Below are 16067 nucleotides of genomic sequence, written 5' to 3'. Positions count from 1 at the left end.
AACACACGTACGCGTTGCAGCGCGTCAACGCGTGACTTCTTGACGCGGCGCCGCGCCCTCTTCTCCCTACGGGGAGAGAGGGCGCGCGGCTACGCGAAGCTGCGCGCCCTCCCTCTCCATAGGGAGAGGGCGCGGCGCCGCGTCAAAAAGTCCACGCGTTGACGCGCTGCAACGCGTACGTGTGTTCGGGCCTTTACCCTCCCATGCCAATTTTGGTCTAAACAAAGTTAAGAAGCGATCACAAGAGCACCCAGACGTAGGCGGCTAGATAGATAGATACGTTGATAGAGAGAAAGAATTGACTGTATTAAAGGTCCTGAAGGGGCCTGGGCACCCCTTCCGGGGGCTCCGCCCATATGGGTACTGGGAGTCGGAGCTCGCCAGCCACCTTTTGGGCCTTCTGGGCGGCCTGGTGTTGAAGGGCCCTGTCGGGGCTCCTAAGGTGGTTGATCCAGTCGTTCTCGGAGGCAGGAGACCCGAAGCTAGCGTTTAGCGCGGGACACTGCCACAGCATGTCCCCCCATGCCACCCATGTCGCACCTATGGATTTTGGCATTTAGGGCATTCTGGCCTTATATCTGGGAGGTATTTGCTGCAGATATAGGGGCTGGGGTAACTGTGTGTTTGCAGCAGTCTAAGCGTTAATTGTTGTGCTTTGTTTAGTGTTGAGTGAGGTGAGGGGAATTCCTTTCTAGATAACTTATAGTGCGAGCGAATCTCGTGATAGGAGAGGAGTGGCTCCCGGTGCGTGTTGGGGTCCCCGGCCAGTGAGCCGGCCCGCGTCCCCGGGCGGTGCGTGAGATCTCGCGCGAGGTTATGGGCCAGCGCACTACCGTTGGGGACCCCTGGTTGAACGTTGAGGCCTTCATGACCCAGCAACGCTCAATGTGCGTTGGGTTCGCTAAGAAATGCTTCGTATTTAATAAACTAGTCAGCGCCTTGTTTGTTAGGATTGTTATCGTCCTCGTCACGACAGGTGCGCTGTGGTTCGCCTTCACCAGCTATTTAGAAACTGATTTTACACATCAAGGTCATAGCAGCGCACTGGCGTAGCCGAAAGAGGAGGGGGTTGGAGGGGGTCAAATTTCTCCCTGAAATTTTTCATTATTAAACTTAGCGCAAAAAAAAAACACGGACAAAGTGAAGTGGTAACATACACAGCGCATTTTTGCGCTAAGTTTAATAATGGAATATTACCAACTCGCCCAGCAAAACGTCCTTCTGAAAATTTTCAACTTTGCATGCGTAGATATACACGCCCACATACAAACACACGCATGAACATACATGAAGGGTGGTCGAACTCCCCCCCCCCCTCCCCGGAAAAAATATCTTGCTACGCCACTGTTGCAGTGTTATGCTAGCCTTGGTTTTCATTGACTATGACATGTTCGGAAAAGCTCGTCGGTATCAATCACGCCAATACGTAGCGTTGTTTCGCTTTGTTTCCGATTTGGTCTCTCCTTCCATTATAGCCAACTTTGTTTTGTTTAGGCCAAGCAACGATCACTTATGCGAATTTTGTTATTTTACCGGACGTTATAGCTTAGAATTTTGCTTAAGTGTCCTATGTAATGCAGAGCATAGCATATGATGTATATGTACATGAGCGATTCATTCAATGATCTATATGTTTCGACAGCTTCGCTATTAGAAGCAGGTACAAATGTGATGTAGCTCCCCGCGATAGCATCCGCACGGTCATTTTGTTCGATATAACTGCATGAGGGCACAGCTAATCATTGGGTTTAACTCACGTGTTCCATTCAGGGTGGTCGCCTTGGTTTCCAAGTCCAGCGCCAGGTTATCGTAACCGTTCAATGAATACTCGTTTCCCAGCCGCGAAACGTTCAGAAGCACTGCTCCGGAATCCATATTGTGCACGTTCCTGGCCCACCCACACACGCGAAGTCAGAGAGCAAACAAAGGCAAGGATCGCATGCGATGATGAAGTCGGCGTACGAACGGCGTTGATCTCCCGAACCACTGACGCCAACAGCGCGGCGCGAATTCCTCCTTGCACGTGCAAGAGGCAGAGAGGTCGGTTGATGCTAACGTCCTCGCTCAGGGCGTCCGAAGTCTTCCTTTGGGAGAACCAACAAGTGACGTCAACAAGCGCGGCGTACTTTCACTGCACGCATCCAGGGACGAATTCGCGCGAGCCGTAAAATCTCGCTAGCTTTCTCGCGCGTGTACCAACCCTCATCGCGGTCAACCTTTGCGAATGTGAAACAGTACGGAACCGGTTCCTCTGCTTTGCACTTCAGGCAGATGCTGCTGGAATGTACCGCTTTGTTTTGCAAAAGGGCGTTGCTCTTGACCAAATGATGCCCGCACCGCTTCGGATTGCTTTCGCTCTCTCTCTCTCTCCATCGTCGACAAGAAAACGAGTGTGAGAGAGTCGGAAGGCAGCGCGAGTGTTTGCGTCGACAACAGCGACGGAAAAACCGACGGACCGTCTCCACCGGCAAACCGGGGACACCGCATGCACCGCCTCATGAACGGCCGCCGCCCGCAGGACGTTTACATTTTTTTTTTTTTTAGACGCAGACCATGCAGCTTGCAAACAACATGGGCTGCCGCAAGAAATATGGTTAGAAGGACACCAGGCGCTGTGCATGCGCAGAGTCTGTGGAGGGCAACGAGGCGTCGTCCCTTAGCGAGTTCACGGTCTCTGCGATTGAAACGCAACGTTTGCTTTCTCTTCAGGCACACGTGGTCTCGCAGCCGGGCACCTGTCTTGCGTAAGAGTTAATAATTGTTGGGGTTTTACTTTCCAAAATAACGATATGGTTATGAGAGACGCCGTAGTGGAGGGTTCTTTCACGTGTACCTATAGCACACGGGCCTCTAGCATTGTGCCTCCAACGAAATGCAGCCGCCGTGGCTGGGAATCGATCCCGCGACCTCTTTCTTGCGTAAGCGTTGTAGAGTGGGAAGGGTGAGCGAAGGGGCGTGCTCTTCTTCTTCATTAGAAGTCACGGACCTCATCCGCGGTTTCTCATACAGCTTGTCGTTGTCACCGGTTGCTTCCCCGTGGCTCAGAGCACTGCTTAATTTTACTAACTGCGCAACAAATGGCAACACAACAGCCGCATAAATTTCACAAGAAAATGCTTAGATATACGCGTCTGAGCTTTGGCGCATTGCATGATAGCGCCTGCCTCTGCTTTTTTTTATTTTACCGCAGTTTCGTTGTCATGCGCTTTCTTCGACGCTTTGTAGCAGAGAGATAAACTGTAGTTTGTTTGCGCTACAATTTACGCCGTTGAAGGTAACTGACATATTTTGCTTGATTTGTGTAACCAATGCAGCAAACGAAAATTGAGATATTTCTCTTTACATAAGTACGAAGTGCTTGTTTCCACGCTCACAATCTTGTATCGCATCGTTGTGTCACACATACTTGAGCACCGCTCGGTGCTCAGCGGGCCCAGACGAGGCTCTCTGTTTAGTTGACGCCCTAGATTTCTCAACTGTCCGCGTCTTCTGTCTTCTACAGTCCCCTTTGCTTTCTCCTATCTGATTAAACTAGCCGTTTGCTCTTACGTTTCAAGATGGCGTGCTTAAACGTCTACGAAGCACAGCCAACTGCACTACGATACATGACCTGCGAACGTAGCTTATCCAAATGTCCCTGAGCGGCCACAATACGTCCGCAGTGAATCCAAGCAGTCTAACTGTGTAGGTACGTACATGCCTCTGCACAGAGTTACACTCGTAACGCTCGGATGGCGCTGCACTCAGACAAAGCAATACAGAGGGTCTATAGCCGAGAAGGTGACGCTGGCTGACGTTTGTCATTGGAGAGAGGCAACGCATTGATGCACTGGGTAATAAGTTAGCCTAAACCTCTTACCTACTTGTCCAATGCTGACAACACTTGCCTACACTCCGGCTAATTTATTTCAGTATGTTTCATTGCCATCCGTCATATTGTGTAGCGTTTCAGGGTCGTACCTATAGCATAGATCTTGATCTTCATAACACTGCAAACAAATAGTAGTTCTAATCATGACGTTGTCGGTTCATACTGTTAAGTCTCTTCATTTTCAAGCACTAAGTGTAATGCCTTATCGTTTGATACTAAATTTTAACACAGTTTTACTACCACGTGCGAGCATTGTTAACATCCATCCCTTTTAATCTTCTTGCGTTGCCTCATCGGGGTACAACACACGCGATCAACAACATTGTAATTTCTTTTACTCGCACTAAGAGATAATGTATGCGTGAACACGTGTATTTGTAGTGCTGGAACTACTATGCGGAATAATCTTCCTGTTGATATGAACTATAATCCCAACTTCTATAATCCCAATGCTTCTTCAAAAATATATTTCATAGGAATTCCCTGTAACCCTGAACTTTAGTGTCCCTTTTTCTTTTTCGATCCCTTATACCCACGTTACGTTGCTTTACCATTTTGCTTTCCTTGCAGAGTATATATTTATGCCCTGCTTGTATTTCTTAAGTATATTTTGAATGAATACCAACTAGATGTTGGCTAGAGATCCAGGTGTTCGCGCATACTTCTGTACGATTTCACATCCTGAATAAATTACGGTGAGGTGAGGAGGACCGTCGCGGGACATCGCCGAGACGCCCCGAGTCTGATTCGAGGTCAGCACACGCCGTTCAAATGATCCCACCATGTCTCTTGCTTGTTTTGCACGTGCGTTTTTTCTCGCACGTCTTCCAAAGCATTGCGTGGTGCGCCCGTTCCATCCTATCCATTTTGCGTTTGCTATTGGCGCCGATTGCACTTCATCAAAAGGGCATTCGGTGTAAGCCACCATTGGACTGACTCGTGTACGGCTCTACGTATTGAATTCTCGTTTTCAAGGACAAAATATCGGAAATATTGCTTTATATTGTTATTGATACGCCTTCAGCTACATAGTGTGTTCGTCATGGTTGAGAACAAGGGACAAAGATTAAGAGATGGTCGTTAAGTGTGGCAGAATATTCAAGGAATATATAAATGGCATTGGAAAGCTTAATATGCAGAGGTAAAACGAACACGCTGTCGTACACGTGCCGGGAAAGGGGCAGAATTAAACGCAGGAATGGAACGCCCGGGAATTGTAGAAACTACGGCGAAGAAGAAGAAAAGGAACGTCGTTGGAAAGGACGTAGATAAACCTGTTCGCGACCGGTCTATGCACACGGACACAACCAGTTTAACAGTTCACCACGCACCGCTATAGATAGGGACGATAATGCGTCATTCCGGCGCGTTATACTTTCACGGCCGATGTGGCTTACTGTTTAGACTTTTCGCATTGCCGAGTCCTGTTCAGCTACTGGAAAAAAAGAAGAAAGAAAGAAAGGTGGGGGGATAACGGGGTGTCTCTGTGCACCCGCTGTGAGCTGCATGACACGAATTTTCTTCAAATGCGGCCATGAAATGAGCTTTTGGCCTGAACGAGTTAGTTATGCCTGTAGTATATGCCTTTATGCCTAGTCTCTTCTACTCCAATTACTGCGTGCCAGGTGCATCTAAATCACCGGAATTTTCTCGTGAGCAAACCGCATGATCAGTATGAATATAATTGCGTTTGAGAGATAAAGCTGAAATGAGTTTGCTTCTGTCCTTTCTTTGTTTCCTTCGCAGCGGAGCTGTCAAAGTCGAGCTTGGTCCGTGCGCAGCGATGTTCGCAGCATGGCCAATTCGGGAGAGAGGGCAAGTGTATAGCGAGAAGGAAGGCATATCATTCGCCTGGTGTAGCAAGGGTGAGGGAAGGGGTGAGGGTAAAGCAATGGAGTGTCAAGGCGAGGGAGAGGAAGAACCTTGCTTAGCTTTGATCCTGCTTTGCTAAACCACGCTCTTCTTCCCCTAGCTTTGCACGACTCTGCTAAGGCTTCCTCTCAGCTCCGCTGGTCATTGATGTTTGCGATAGCAAAGCCACGCCTAATTTTTTGCAGTCATTAGCAGTTCTTGCTGAACAATTGACGGCATAAATAAAAAAAATGATTTACTACAGTCTGTTTATTGAATCTATTTTTCCCCCTTTTAAATCAATGTCGAGCAACACACTTTCACGTACTTAGCTAAAACTTTAGAGATTAAGACTGTTGTTAAGCTCAACCTTCTGCACTTTCACTTCAATGCTTTTAACTGTCAATTCGGAAGCGATTATGCGATGTATTCATCTAGTAGTCAGGTTCACGTGACTTTATGTGGAAGAAGTTTTCTCGTATTCTTTACAATGTTGTTCGAAAAAATTGAGACTAGTCTGGTCTGTAAACCATTTATTTCTTCACCGCTGTGACAGAAAGCACCCGGTTAATGCATTTTGAATACCCTAAGACAATATGAAAATATAGCATGCTGCGTGATCATCACGATTCGCCCCACGTCCTTAGGTGTTCCTCTGAAGAGAAGGTTATCAGGTTATTTTCGCCGCAATTCACGTGAAGATACAGTTACATTGTCCAAGTTTACGGAGATGTTTGTTTCATTATCTAACGATTTGAGTTAAGTGAAAATCGGTTTTCAACGTTCGTGACGTGTCAGGCAATGCTAAAAACCAACTTGAAAAGCGAATATTTCACGCAGCTGTCTTCGGGTCTCGTAGAAGGCTAAAAAACAGGCATCTTTCAGCTGCAAGCGGTTGTGAATAAAACATGGCAAAATATCCAAATAATACATACCCCCGGAGACGTTAGCCTGGATAGCCTGAATTCTCACATGAACCTTCTGAAGGATTTTTTTTTTCATTCCCGTGAACAAAGGAGGCAAGTTTTGTAACTTAAAGATGGAGAGTAGAGTTAAGGCGACAACTCACCTTGCAGTATATTGATCATGGCTAAATTACGCGACCTAGGCGGGTTTCGTAATGCGTAGGCCAAATAACTGTTGGTGAGTTCGGACAACGTAATCGACACGAAGGGACGGAAAACGCGGCCGAGAGCGGCAGACTGTTTGGGGGAGAAATGACGACGTTCGCAGGCACAAAATAGAATCCGCTCGCAGAATACAAGGTAAATTAAAGGCCATTCGGAGAAGCCTTCCTCCTGCACAGGATTTAAGTTGGCTGACGAGAAAGATGAAATTATAATTACCATTCTTTGTAAACTATATATAAATGAAAAGTTTAGCTTGACGCCGATGGCTCCCATTTACATGGATGCAGAACAGTTTATAAAAAAAGAGAGAGAATATATCATTCCTGAGTATTCGAAGGGTTTAGTCTCTTTATTTTTTTCTTCTTCTAATTTAAATATTTTTATGCTGGTTTTGCCACCCGCGATGTTGCTGTTGCCGCTGTAGAATGCTTCTGTCGCAAGGGCTACCTGTTTGTCGCGGCGGGAATTTCTGCATCGTATTTTTGCCTTGTCTGAGCCTTTGCCCATTTGCGCTGTATTTGTATTTTACATATTCGCGGCTTTACGCATTAGCGCTGTTTACGTACTTGTGCTGTAGAGAGCACATCTCCAGCTCGCGGATGAACTCTGAGGATCTCTGGAGACAATCTGTGATGCATATCTATAGAGAAAATGGACGAGGCGAGCGAATACGTATAGCGAATGCGCATGCAGTTCTCTGCCCTTTCTATTTCAGTAATGAAGCAGCTTCAAATATTAAAGCAGTCTGTATGAGCGTCACAAGCACTAGCACTGTTTACTAATGCGAGCAGGGAGCGGTTATAATATCGCATCTATTTTCCACTCGCGACGACCGTTTTTCCTTTTTCTTCGTTTTTTTTTCTACGTGAGCGTTAGTACGATGCTGAGGCCTTGCTGAATAAATCTCCGTGTTGTGGTTCTAGTTTTGTCGCTGCTGCCAAGGCTTCGATAGTGAGCAGATTATATAGATCAACAGAAATTAACTGCACTAAAATGTTGTAGCTCGTCGTTTTAATGAGCATGGTTTTCATTCCCTTCAGCAGTAAACGGTGACAGCTATAGTCCTGCAGAGCTTTCGCCGATCGGGCCTTAGGTCTCCCACGTGGGGACGTCGAGGTCTTGCCTCTCCGCCACCTCGCGGGCCTGTTGGGCGTACTGAATTTATTTTTAAGGGAAATGAAATACTCGGGTGACGGACGGTCTTATGCACCTTGCTAGCCCTGCATGCCATCCACGAAAACAAGGTGCCAGCTTGTGCAGAATGTTTTCCCAAAAAAATTTTTTTCTAAAAAAAGAATATTCCCGTTGCGTGATGCTTTTTCATATTTCGCTGACCACAATAAATGAGATAACTTTTTTTTTCTAGGCAGAGCGAAACATAAGTTCGCCCGTGGATTGTTAATTAAGTGGTCTTCCATATGCGCTATGGTTTGTCAGCAAATGCGGCGCCGAATTGTTTATAAAGTGCCGTCAATTTTATTTAAATTTTGCAAAAGTAAAGGAGGAGGATACGACAGGTTTTCTTACTGTTTTTGATAGAATGCGCCGTTTTCAATGGGTACTACGTAGTATAAAATACTTCCGAGACATTACACCACACACAATTTCTGCAAAAGCGCTTCAACATAACAAATTTATATTTACGTCCATTTTCAGTCGTGATTTTCGTACGGAACTAGTCCTAGCAAAAATACGAACAGTAGTGCATTTGATAGGCCCGCCTGTTAACATTACATTTCTGTCATTATCTCATTTCAATTCTTGTATGGGGCGAGTTATGAATTTTCGAAATGCAACCGCAATACAGTTGTCGTATTTCTGCATCAACGTTTCACCGCATATCACGCCCATCACTGGGGTGTGCCGATAATTCTAGCAACATGTCAGGGCCCGACTGGGCCGGCCGGCCCCACGAAACGTTATAATATGGTCCAATACATCTATATTAGCTTTCATAAGGTCATGTTTCACACATATCAGAGAACCTTGAAAATGCGTCACGGGACGAGAAAATTTTATTCAGGAAAATATTTTGGGGAAGGACTCTGCGCGAGACTGTGAAAAGCGACATTTTTTTTTCATGAAATTCTGACATGGCGATAAGAACACCTGGGACACATTTGATATAGAATGTCCCTTCCAATCCAAATAGCAACCGTAGTGTGTAGACCATGTTATTTTACCCTCGCACCGGTTTTTTGAGCAAGTACACGTAACCTTGACCTCAGTAATCACCTGTCGGCGCGGTCAGCACATGGGCTACGGGTTTGGTTACGTCAAAGCTGATAGCGAGCGAACAGTGGCGGAAAGCATGCGATGAGGACAGGTTGAACGCTGTGTGTCGCTGCACCTGACCCTGGACAAAGATGGATGCCCCCTACAAGCGATGAAAATTATGTCGCGTTCTGCAGGACACAATAAAGTTATTTTCCTTCCTTCCTTCCTTCCTATCATTACCCATAGATTACCGATGAAAACAAAGAGGAGCAAGGACAAAAGAGGGCGGGCCTTTAGCTGAGCCTTCAGTCTCGGAGGCGCTAATCAAGAGCGTGCTTGTTCATTTCGATAGACAGTGTTGCTGTGTAGTATTGGACGGACATGACATTGTTTTGTCGCCTACTGTCGTCACAGACTCTTCTCTTTTATTCTTTTACATTCCCTTTCCCTTTCCCAAGTAGAGGGTAGCAGACAGGAGGCTTCCCCTGGTTAACCTGCCTGTCTTTCCTCTATCTCTCTCTCTTAGCAAAGCTTGCACTAATTCGCACGAGGCTGGGTCACAGCAGAGCTGGTGGGCACGTAGCTGGTCCCAGCTGGCTTGGCTAGGCTTTTATCCTCTCACCTCTCTCTTTCCCACCCCATGCTATACTATGCTAAACATGGATATGCATGCTCTCTTTTTCTTCTGTCTTTTTTATATGTGTCTTTCTATTTCTTTCTCTGTTTTTATATTTCTTTCTCTCTTCATTCCCTTTATTTCTCAATATTTTTCTTTTCCTTTTCTTTCTATGTCTTTCTCTCTCTTTTCTCCCTTTCTTTCTATCTATTCCTCTGTTTGTCTTTCTATCTTTTTCTCTCTTTATTCCATTTCTTTCTCAGTAATTTTCCACTTCTCTTTGTTCCTATGTCTTTCTTTCTCTCTCCTTCTCGCTCTCTCTGTAGTCGTGCTCTCCGCTTCTATCTTTTTCTCTCTTTCTTCCCTTTCTTTCTATCTATTTCTGTCTTTCTTTCTATCTCTTTCGTGATCTCTCTCTGTATTCGTTCTCCCCTCCTCACTTCCCTCCTCCTCACCCTAAAATCTGTCCTCCTCACCATAAATTTCATTTCCCACACCCTTGCTATACTATGCTATACAAGGGGGTGCCTTAACCACTTGGCTATCCAGGCATGCTCTGCTAGCATGCCTGGATAGCCGAGTGGTTAAGGCGCTCGCCTTCGGATCGTGCGTAGGCGGGTTCGAATCTCGCCTCGCCAAGAAAGTTTTTCCCCAAGCATCTCTCTTTTTCTCTATATTTATTTCTCTCTCTCTTTCTTTTCTTCCTCTCTTTCTGCACTCGTCTTCTTGCCCATCAGAGTTATTGCATCCCGCGCCGGAGCAATCGGCGCACGTGTTCTGGGAGCGAAGCAGAAGATGAAGAAGAGGACGAAGAGTGCGCGTGCCGGTTCATGATGGTGATCATTTCTGTTCGCTCTGCACGCTCTAAAGGTCGGCTTGAATAGCTCCGCTGTTGAAATCCTAGAGGCGCTGCTATTCCAGCTGCACTTGCCGCAGCGCTGCACACTGCGTTGCCGTTGCACATTGCAATCGGTCTTTCAACTTGCGCTGCGTTAAAATGTGATTGTGAGCACACAGATCGTGCAGACTATGCTTGTGGTCTGCAAGGGGCATTAACATGCACCTTTAAAGGGACCCTGCAACACTTTTCCAAGTAATCATCGTATGGTTTCATTAAAATAGCGTACTGCCTCACGAATCGACTGCCGCAAAAGTTTTTAGGATCCGTCGATTACGAGCGGAGTTAAAGCAATTTGCCGCATGTTTTAAGCGCTTTCTCTCTCCTTTCGTACTAGCGAGCGCGCTGAAGGCTACGTAGGGTGGGGTGGGGGTTCTAAAAGGACAGGGCGTGCAAACACGGACACAAGAAAGAAGTCAGGACGCCACGAACGCCGACTAACAACTGAATAGATGCACAACGGCGGAAAAGAAAGAAGGCACGAAAACTTATCTGCGCATGCCCAAGCAATAGGCGAACCTATCCATCCGGCACGCGTGGGGGCCTACGCGAAAGATAACTGTTAAGGCATTTGATTTCATCTTTATGCAAGTTAACCGATGGTTGGCTCACGCATGCGCTACCACTATTCTCGATATGCCATGCCTCAATCATCGCACGCGTGGGGGCCTACGCGAAAGATAACTGTTAAGGCATTTGATTTCATCTTTATGCAAGTTAATCGACGGTTGGCTCACGCATGCGCTACCACTATTCTCGATATGCCATGCCTCAATCATCGGACGCGTTGCCATGCAGGCCCGTAGCCAGGGGGGGGGGGGGGGCGACCCCCCCCCCCCCGAAGATTTTATGACACATGGTGTTATACCGAAAACAAATAATGAAAATAGGCGTTTTTCTCAAATAGTCCAGGCTTTCAGCAAGTGCCCCCCCCCCCCCCGAAAAAAATCCCTGGCTACGGGCCTGATGCCATGGCATCTAGTCCACCATATATCGCATGTTTGCCATGCACGCATGCATGCACAATCTAGTATACACCATGCCAATGAAACGCATATTCTGGTATATACAATGCATGACCTGTCGTTTATGTTCATCACGCACTCGCGTCATGCCATACCAATTTTATTATATATCCAGTTAACAAAACGGCCGGAAGCGCACCATGACAGTGGCATGTCAATCATACCGTACATGACATGCATAACGTGATTCGCATGTTAAGACCTCTTATTTATGTTCATCATACAGTCACATCGCGCAATACCAATTTTGGTGTATATCAAACGAGCGAAATGGCCGCGAGTGCACCATGAGTATAGCATGTAAATCATGCCATACATGACATGCATATCATGATTTCCATGTTACCACCTCTCATATACGTTCATCATGCAGTCGCGTCGCGCAATACCAATTTTGGTGTACATCAAGCTAGCGAAGCAGCCGCGAATGCATTATGCGCGTGGCATGTAAATCATGACAAACATGACATGCATGTCATGGTTTTCATCTTACCAACTGTTATTCATGCTCTTCATACAGTCACGTCGCGCAATACCAATTTTGGTGTACATCAATCTACTGAAACGGCCGCTAGCGCACCATGAGCGTGGCATGTAAATCAGGTCGTACATGACTTGCATGTCATGATTTTCATGTTACAACCTCTCATTTACGTTCGTCATACGGTCGTGTCGCGCAATACCAATTTTGGTGTATATCGTGCAAGCGAAACGGCCGCGAATGCACCATGAGCGTGGCATGTAAATCATGATATACATGTCATGGATGTTATGGTTTTCATGCTATCACCTGTTATTCATGTTCTTCATACAGTCATATCGCAGAATACCAATTTTGGTGTATATCAATCTAGCGAAACGACCGCGAGTGCGCCATGAGCGTGGCATGTAAATCATGTCGTACATGACATGCAAGTCATGATTTTCATATTACCACGTGTCAGTTATGTTCGGCATACAGAAATGTCTCGTCATACCAGTTTTCATTATATATCCCTTCATTTAAACGGCCGCGAGCGCCCCGCGACCATGTCATATAAATCATGCTGCACATGACATGCGCGTCATGATTTGCATGTTAGGACATGTCATTATGTTCGTCATGAACTCTTGTCACGCCGTGGCAATTTTGGTATATATGAAATTAAGGGAACGGCCGCAAGAGCCCAAAGGCCGTGGAATGTAAATCATGCTGTTCATGACATACGTATCATGATTTTCATGATATGACCTGTCATTTATGTTCGTAATAAGGCCATGTTATGACACACCAATTTTGGTATACATCCGATTAACGAAACGGCCAGGAGAGCACAAAGTCGTAGGCGGCTAGATAGATAGATACGCTCAAAGTCGCAGAAGTTCGCTAAGAAATGCTTCGCATTTAAAAGTTGGAGGACGCTTAAGCTTCGCCTTCACGAGTGGGATGCGACAGCGTAATCGGGCCCCGTTCGCATCGCCTCCTCATCGATTGACACGCTTCACTTCTCTGTCGACACCTCAACCGTCTTGGCCAACCTGCGTGGCACACGAAGAAGGAAGTGAGACAAGCTGCGCTCGTTCTCACTTCCGTGTTCGTGTCCCGTCCCACCGCGCAGCTTGACATTAACCCTCACCAACTTGCCCAACTTTCTACGCTGCTGCCTCAACCGTGCCGTTAGGAAAGGAACGTTTTAGAACGACAGAAAGTTGCGCTAGTTGCGAATGATTCATGATATTAAGGAACGCCTGTGGCCGTTTAAAACTCTCCTAGAATTCCTACTGCAAGTACAGTTGCGAAGTGCACACTACGTCATAATTCTTCCTTTTGCGAAGTAGCGAAGTGCCCACTACGCGCCTGAAAGCCAATATGCACACCTACATACCTGCATACTTTGGTGATGCTGCAGCCGATGATGATGTAATGGGTGTGCCTTTAAACCACCCAGTTGGATTTCAAGCGACTGTGTTTTGTGCACATGAGGGTAATTCTAAAGTTATGATTTCTATTGGGAATAGTTGACAAATGCTGAAGGCAATAATTTCACGCATTAAAGAAAAGAAAAAGTACTGGCATAGCTCTGTGGTAGGATCGCCTGATCGCCCATCACAATGCCTGGGTTTGATTCCGGCTTGAACCCCTGATTATTATTCTTTGCATCCATCGAGATTTTTCGCTCACGGACGACGCCGCCGACGCCGACACCGAATTATCTGCCACAGGGGCTTTTCAACGCGTCCGCATTTAAAAAATCATCCTTTCATCGTTCTTACCACCCACCTCAGGAGTCGGCGTTTCTATACGGTGAGGTTGGTTCAGAGGTATGATATGGACGAGGTGGTAGCACAACCCCTATTTTCATTAAGGTGGCATGCAGAAGACAGTGACACCGATAAGCGAAAATCAGCACGCACAGTTTACTGTACAAGAACACAGATCTGCAGTTTATTCCGCACTGGGGCAAGCATTCCACAACTAGGCTGTCCTTTCCGGACACATGCAATCAGTCGCATGAGCACATGTGGTCAGCCGTGGTGCAAGATATGGTTGATAAAGTCCGTGCGCTTACATTGATGTGAAATGTTCTCCGTTCCTTAGTGTTCATCACTCGAATGAGCGTTAGTACATGCAATGACGTTTCGAATAAGGGCGCTTAGTGCAAGACTAGTTCGACATGTGGCATATGCAAGTATCGCACTGTAATAAAGTTTCTTGCTGCTTCAGGGCTTACGCTTGTAGCACATTTTCAGCACTTCCAGTGGTGTTGCTCATCCTTAGCGACCTTACTCTGTTTATCTCATTTAGCGGTAGCACTTTCGTGCAACGCTTAGCAGCGGTTATCTTGTGAACTCGCCTTGTTCAGTGATCGCTGAAATACCTTTTTCTTCTTTTGTGCTTCCATAAAAGCTCCAAATTAGCATAGCAAGATTACTGTTTAAGCTCTGTATACATAATGCTATCGCCAGCAGTTAGTAGGCCATCCGGTAATCATGGAACAAGTGGCTCTGGTGCAGCAAACTAGAAGTCGAGTGGTCTGGTGTAAAAGCCAGAAGACGAATGTCGTGAGCGCCGAGATTTGCTCGCCTAGAACAACAAAATTTAGAACGTAGTCCATCTCTGTCAGTACAATGCTACATTTAGTGAAGCCTTAAATATGGTTTCCTTCTACGCTTCTTAGTGTAGGAGCTTGGGCGTGTTGGTGAAACATCGGAAGGAACACGGACGACGCACAGTGCGTTGCCCTCCTTTGTCCCCGTCTTCTATTGCGCCGTGTTCCTTCCCCACAGTACTCACGGAGAGTGTGTAAAGCCAATAGGAGCGTCGTCGCTGTCAAGTGCAATAGACCAAGATGAACGAGTGGCGTTGCTGTTTCTTTCTTCGTTCACTCAAAAACTGGTTATTGTTACGAAGCAAACTGTGGTCAAATAAACGTGAAATATGAACATTTGAAGAGAAAAAATGTGCATGGGCATGTCATCGTCAATTACCCTATCGAAAATCCACCAAAAAGATCTGTGATACAATCTTTACAAACAATAACAAATGTTTCACGACGTTGTATATTACTCGCACAGACTGTTTAAAAACTGATGCAGCTTAAGTAAGAAAAACGATTAAATTCCCAGATCCGCAAAAAGTCACGCGCCCACGCGAGCGCTCACGACAAAGCCAACTTTGCAGAAGCGCTAAAACGACAGCAGCGCTCACTCAGCGCTATTTCGATCGTCAGCAAGGAGTAGGCGATAAACCTTCATGTGGCTTTGTAGCCGTAGATCGGGTGATGTCAGCTTTACGTCGATGAATTGCCGCGTAAATTGGCGTTGTAGTCTTGATACCAACTTCCATCGGTTGACACTCCGCTCCAGCGCGTCTGCTCACGTAGCTTCCTCAACGGCGTCTCTTTACCCGTGGAATGCACTGTGATGGTGGTAGTTCCAGACACCGTGTTCCAGGCCAATAGCCGTGCTTCCCGCTTCGAAGGGGCTCGAGCTCAAACGAAAAACAAAGCCAAATGCCCGACGTTCGCACACCATGATGTACACATACGAGCGCGCGCACACACATGAAAAGTCACCTCGCAGCGGCACAAAGTGAAACGCGTCACTCTTTCCTAGCTAGCCTGATCTTGAGCAGGATGAAGGCGATGGTCCTGCATATGGCCTCGTAAGCCAGCAGCGCGAGCACCAGCACATAAAACTTCTTGTCCGCTGCACCGACGAACTCCAGGAACTGTGCCGGGTCCTCGTAGAGGCATATGAACTGGTCGCATTCCAGAGGCGGTCGGCCATAGCCGTACACCGACAGCAGTAGGCCGTTGTAGCCGTAATAGATGTACGAGATGTCCGTTAACCACCGCGCGTAGTGCGTCAGCAGGTGGGCCGGCACGAAGAAGCCGCAGAAGAAAAATGCCGGAGACACGATAGGCAGGGCCAGGAACACCGCCGTCTGTGTGACAGGGGGAAAAATATCGGCGCATTG

General features: G+C 46.7%; 1 protein-coding gene across 1 annotated transcript in view; it reads right to left on the bottom strand.

Annotated features, from left to right (window-relative positions):
- LOC119393105 (uncharacterized) overlaps positions 1–16067 on the bottom strand; it is a 95417-nt gene that overhangs the window by 32924 nt on the left and 46426 nt on the right. The window contains exons 13-14 of the mRNA XM_049415862.1: positions 15693–16034; positions 1758–1911 (exon numbers count right to left, since the gene is read on the bottom strand). Of these exons, the coding sequence (XP_049271819.1) occupies positions 1758–1911; positions 15693–16034 (496 nt within the window). The remainder of the gene's footprint in view (positions 1–1757; positions 1912–15692; positions 16035–16067) is intronic.

This window comes from Rhipicephalus sanguineus, chromosome 5 (assembly GCF_013339695.2).
Source record: "Rhipicephalus sanguineus isolate Rsan-2018 chromosome 5, BIME_Rsan_1.4, whole genome shotgun sequence".
Lineage (NCBI taxonomy): Eukaryota > Metazoa > Arthropoda > Arachnida > Ixodida > Ixodidae > Rhipicephalus > Rhipicephalus sanguineus.
This window is presented reverse-complemented; position numbering and strand designations above follow the sequence as displayed.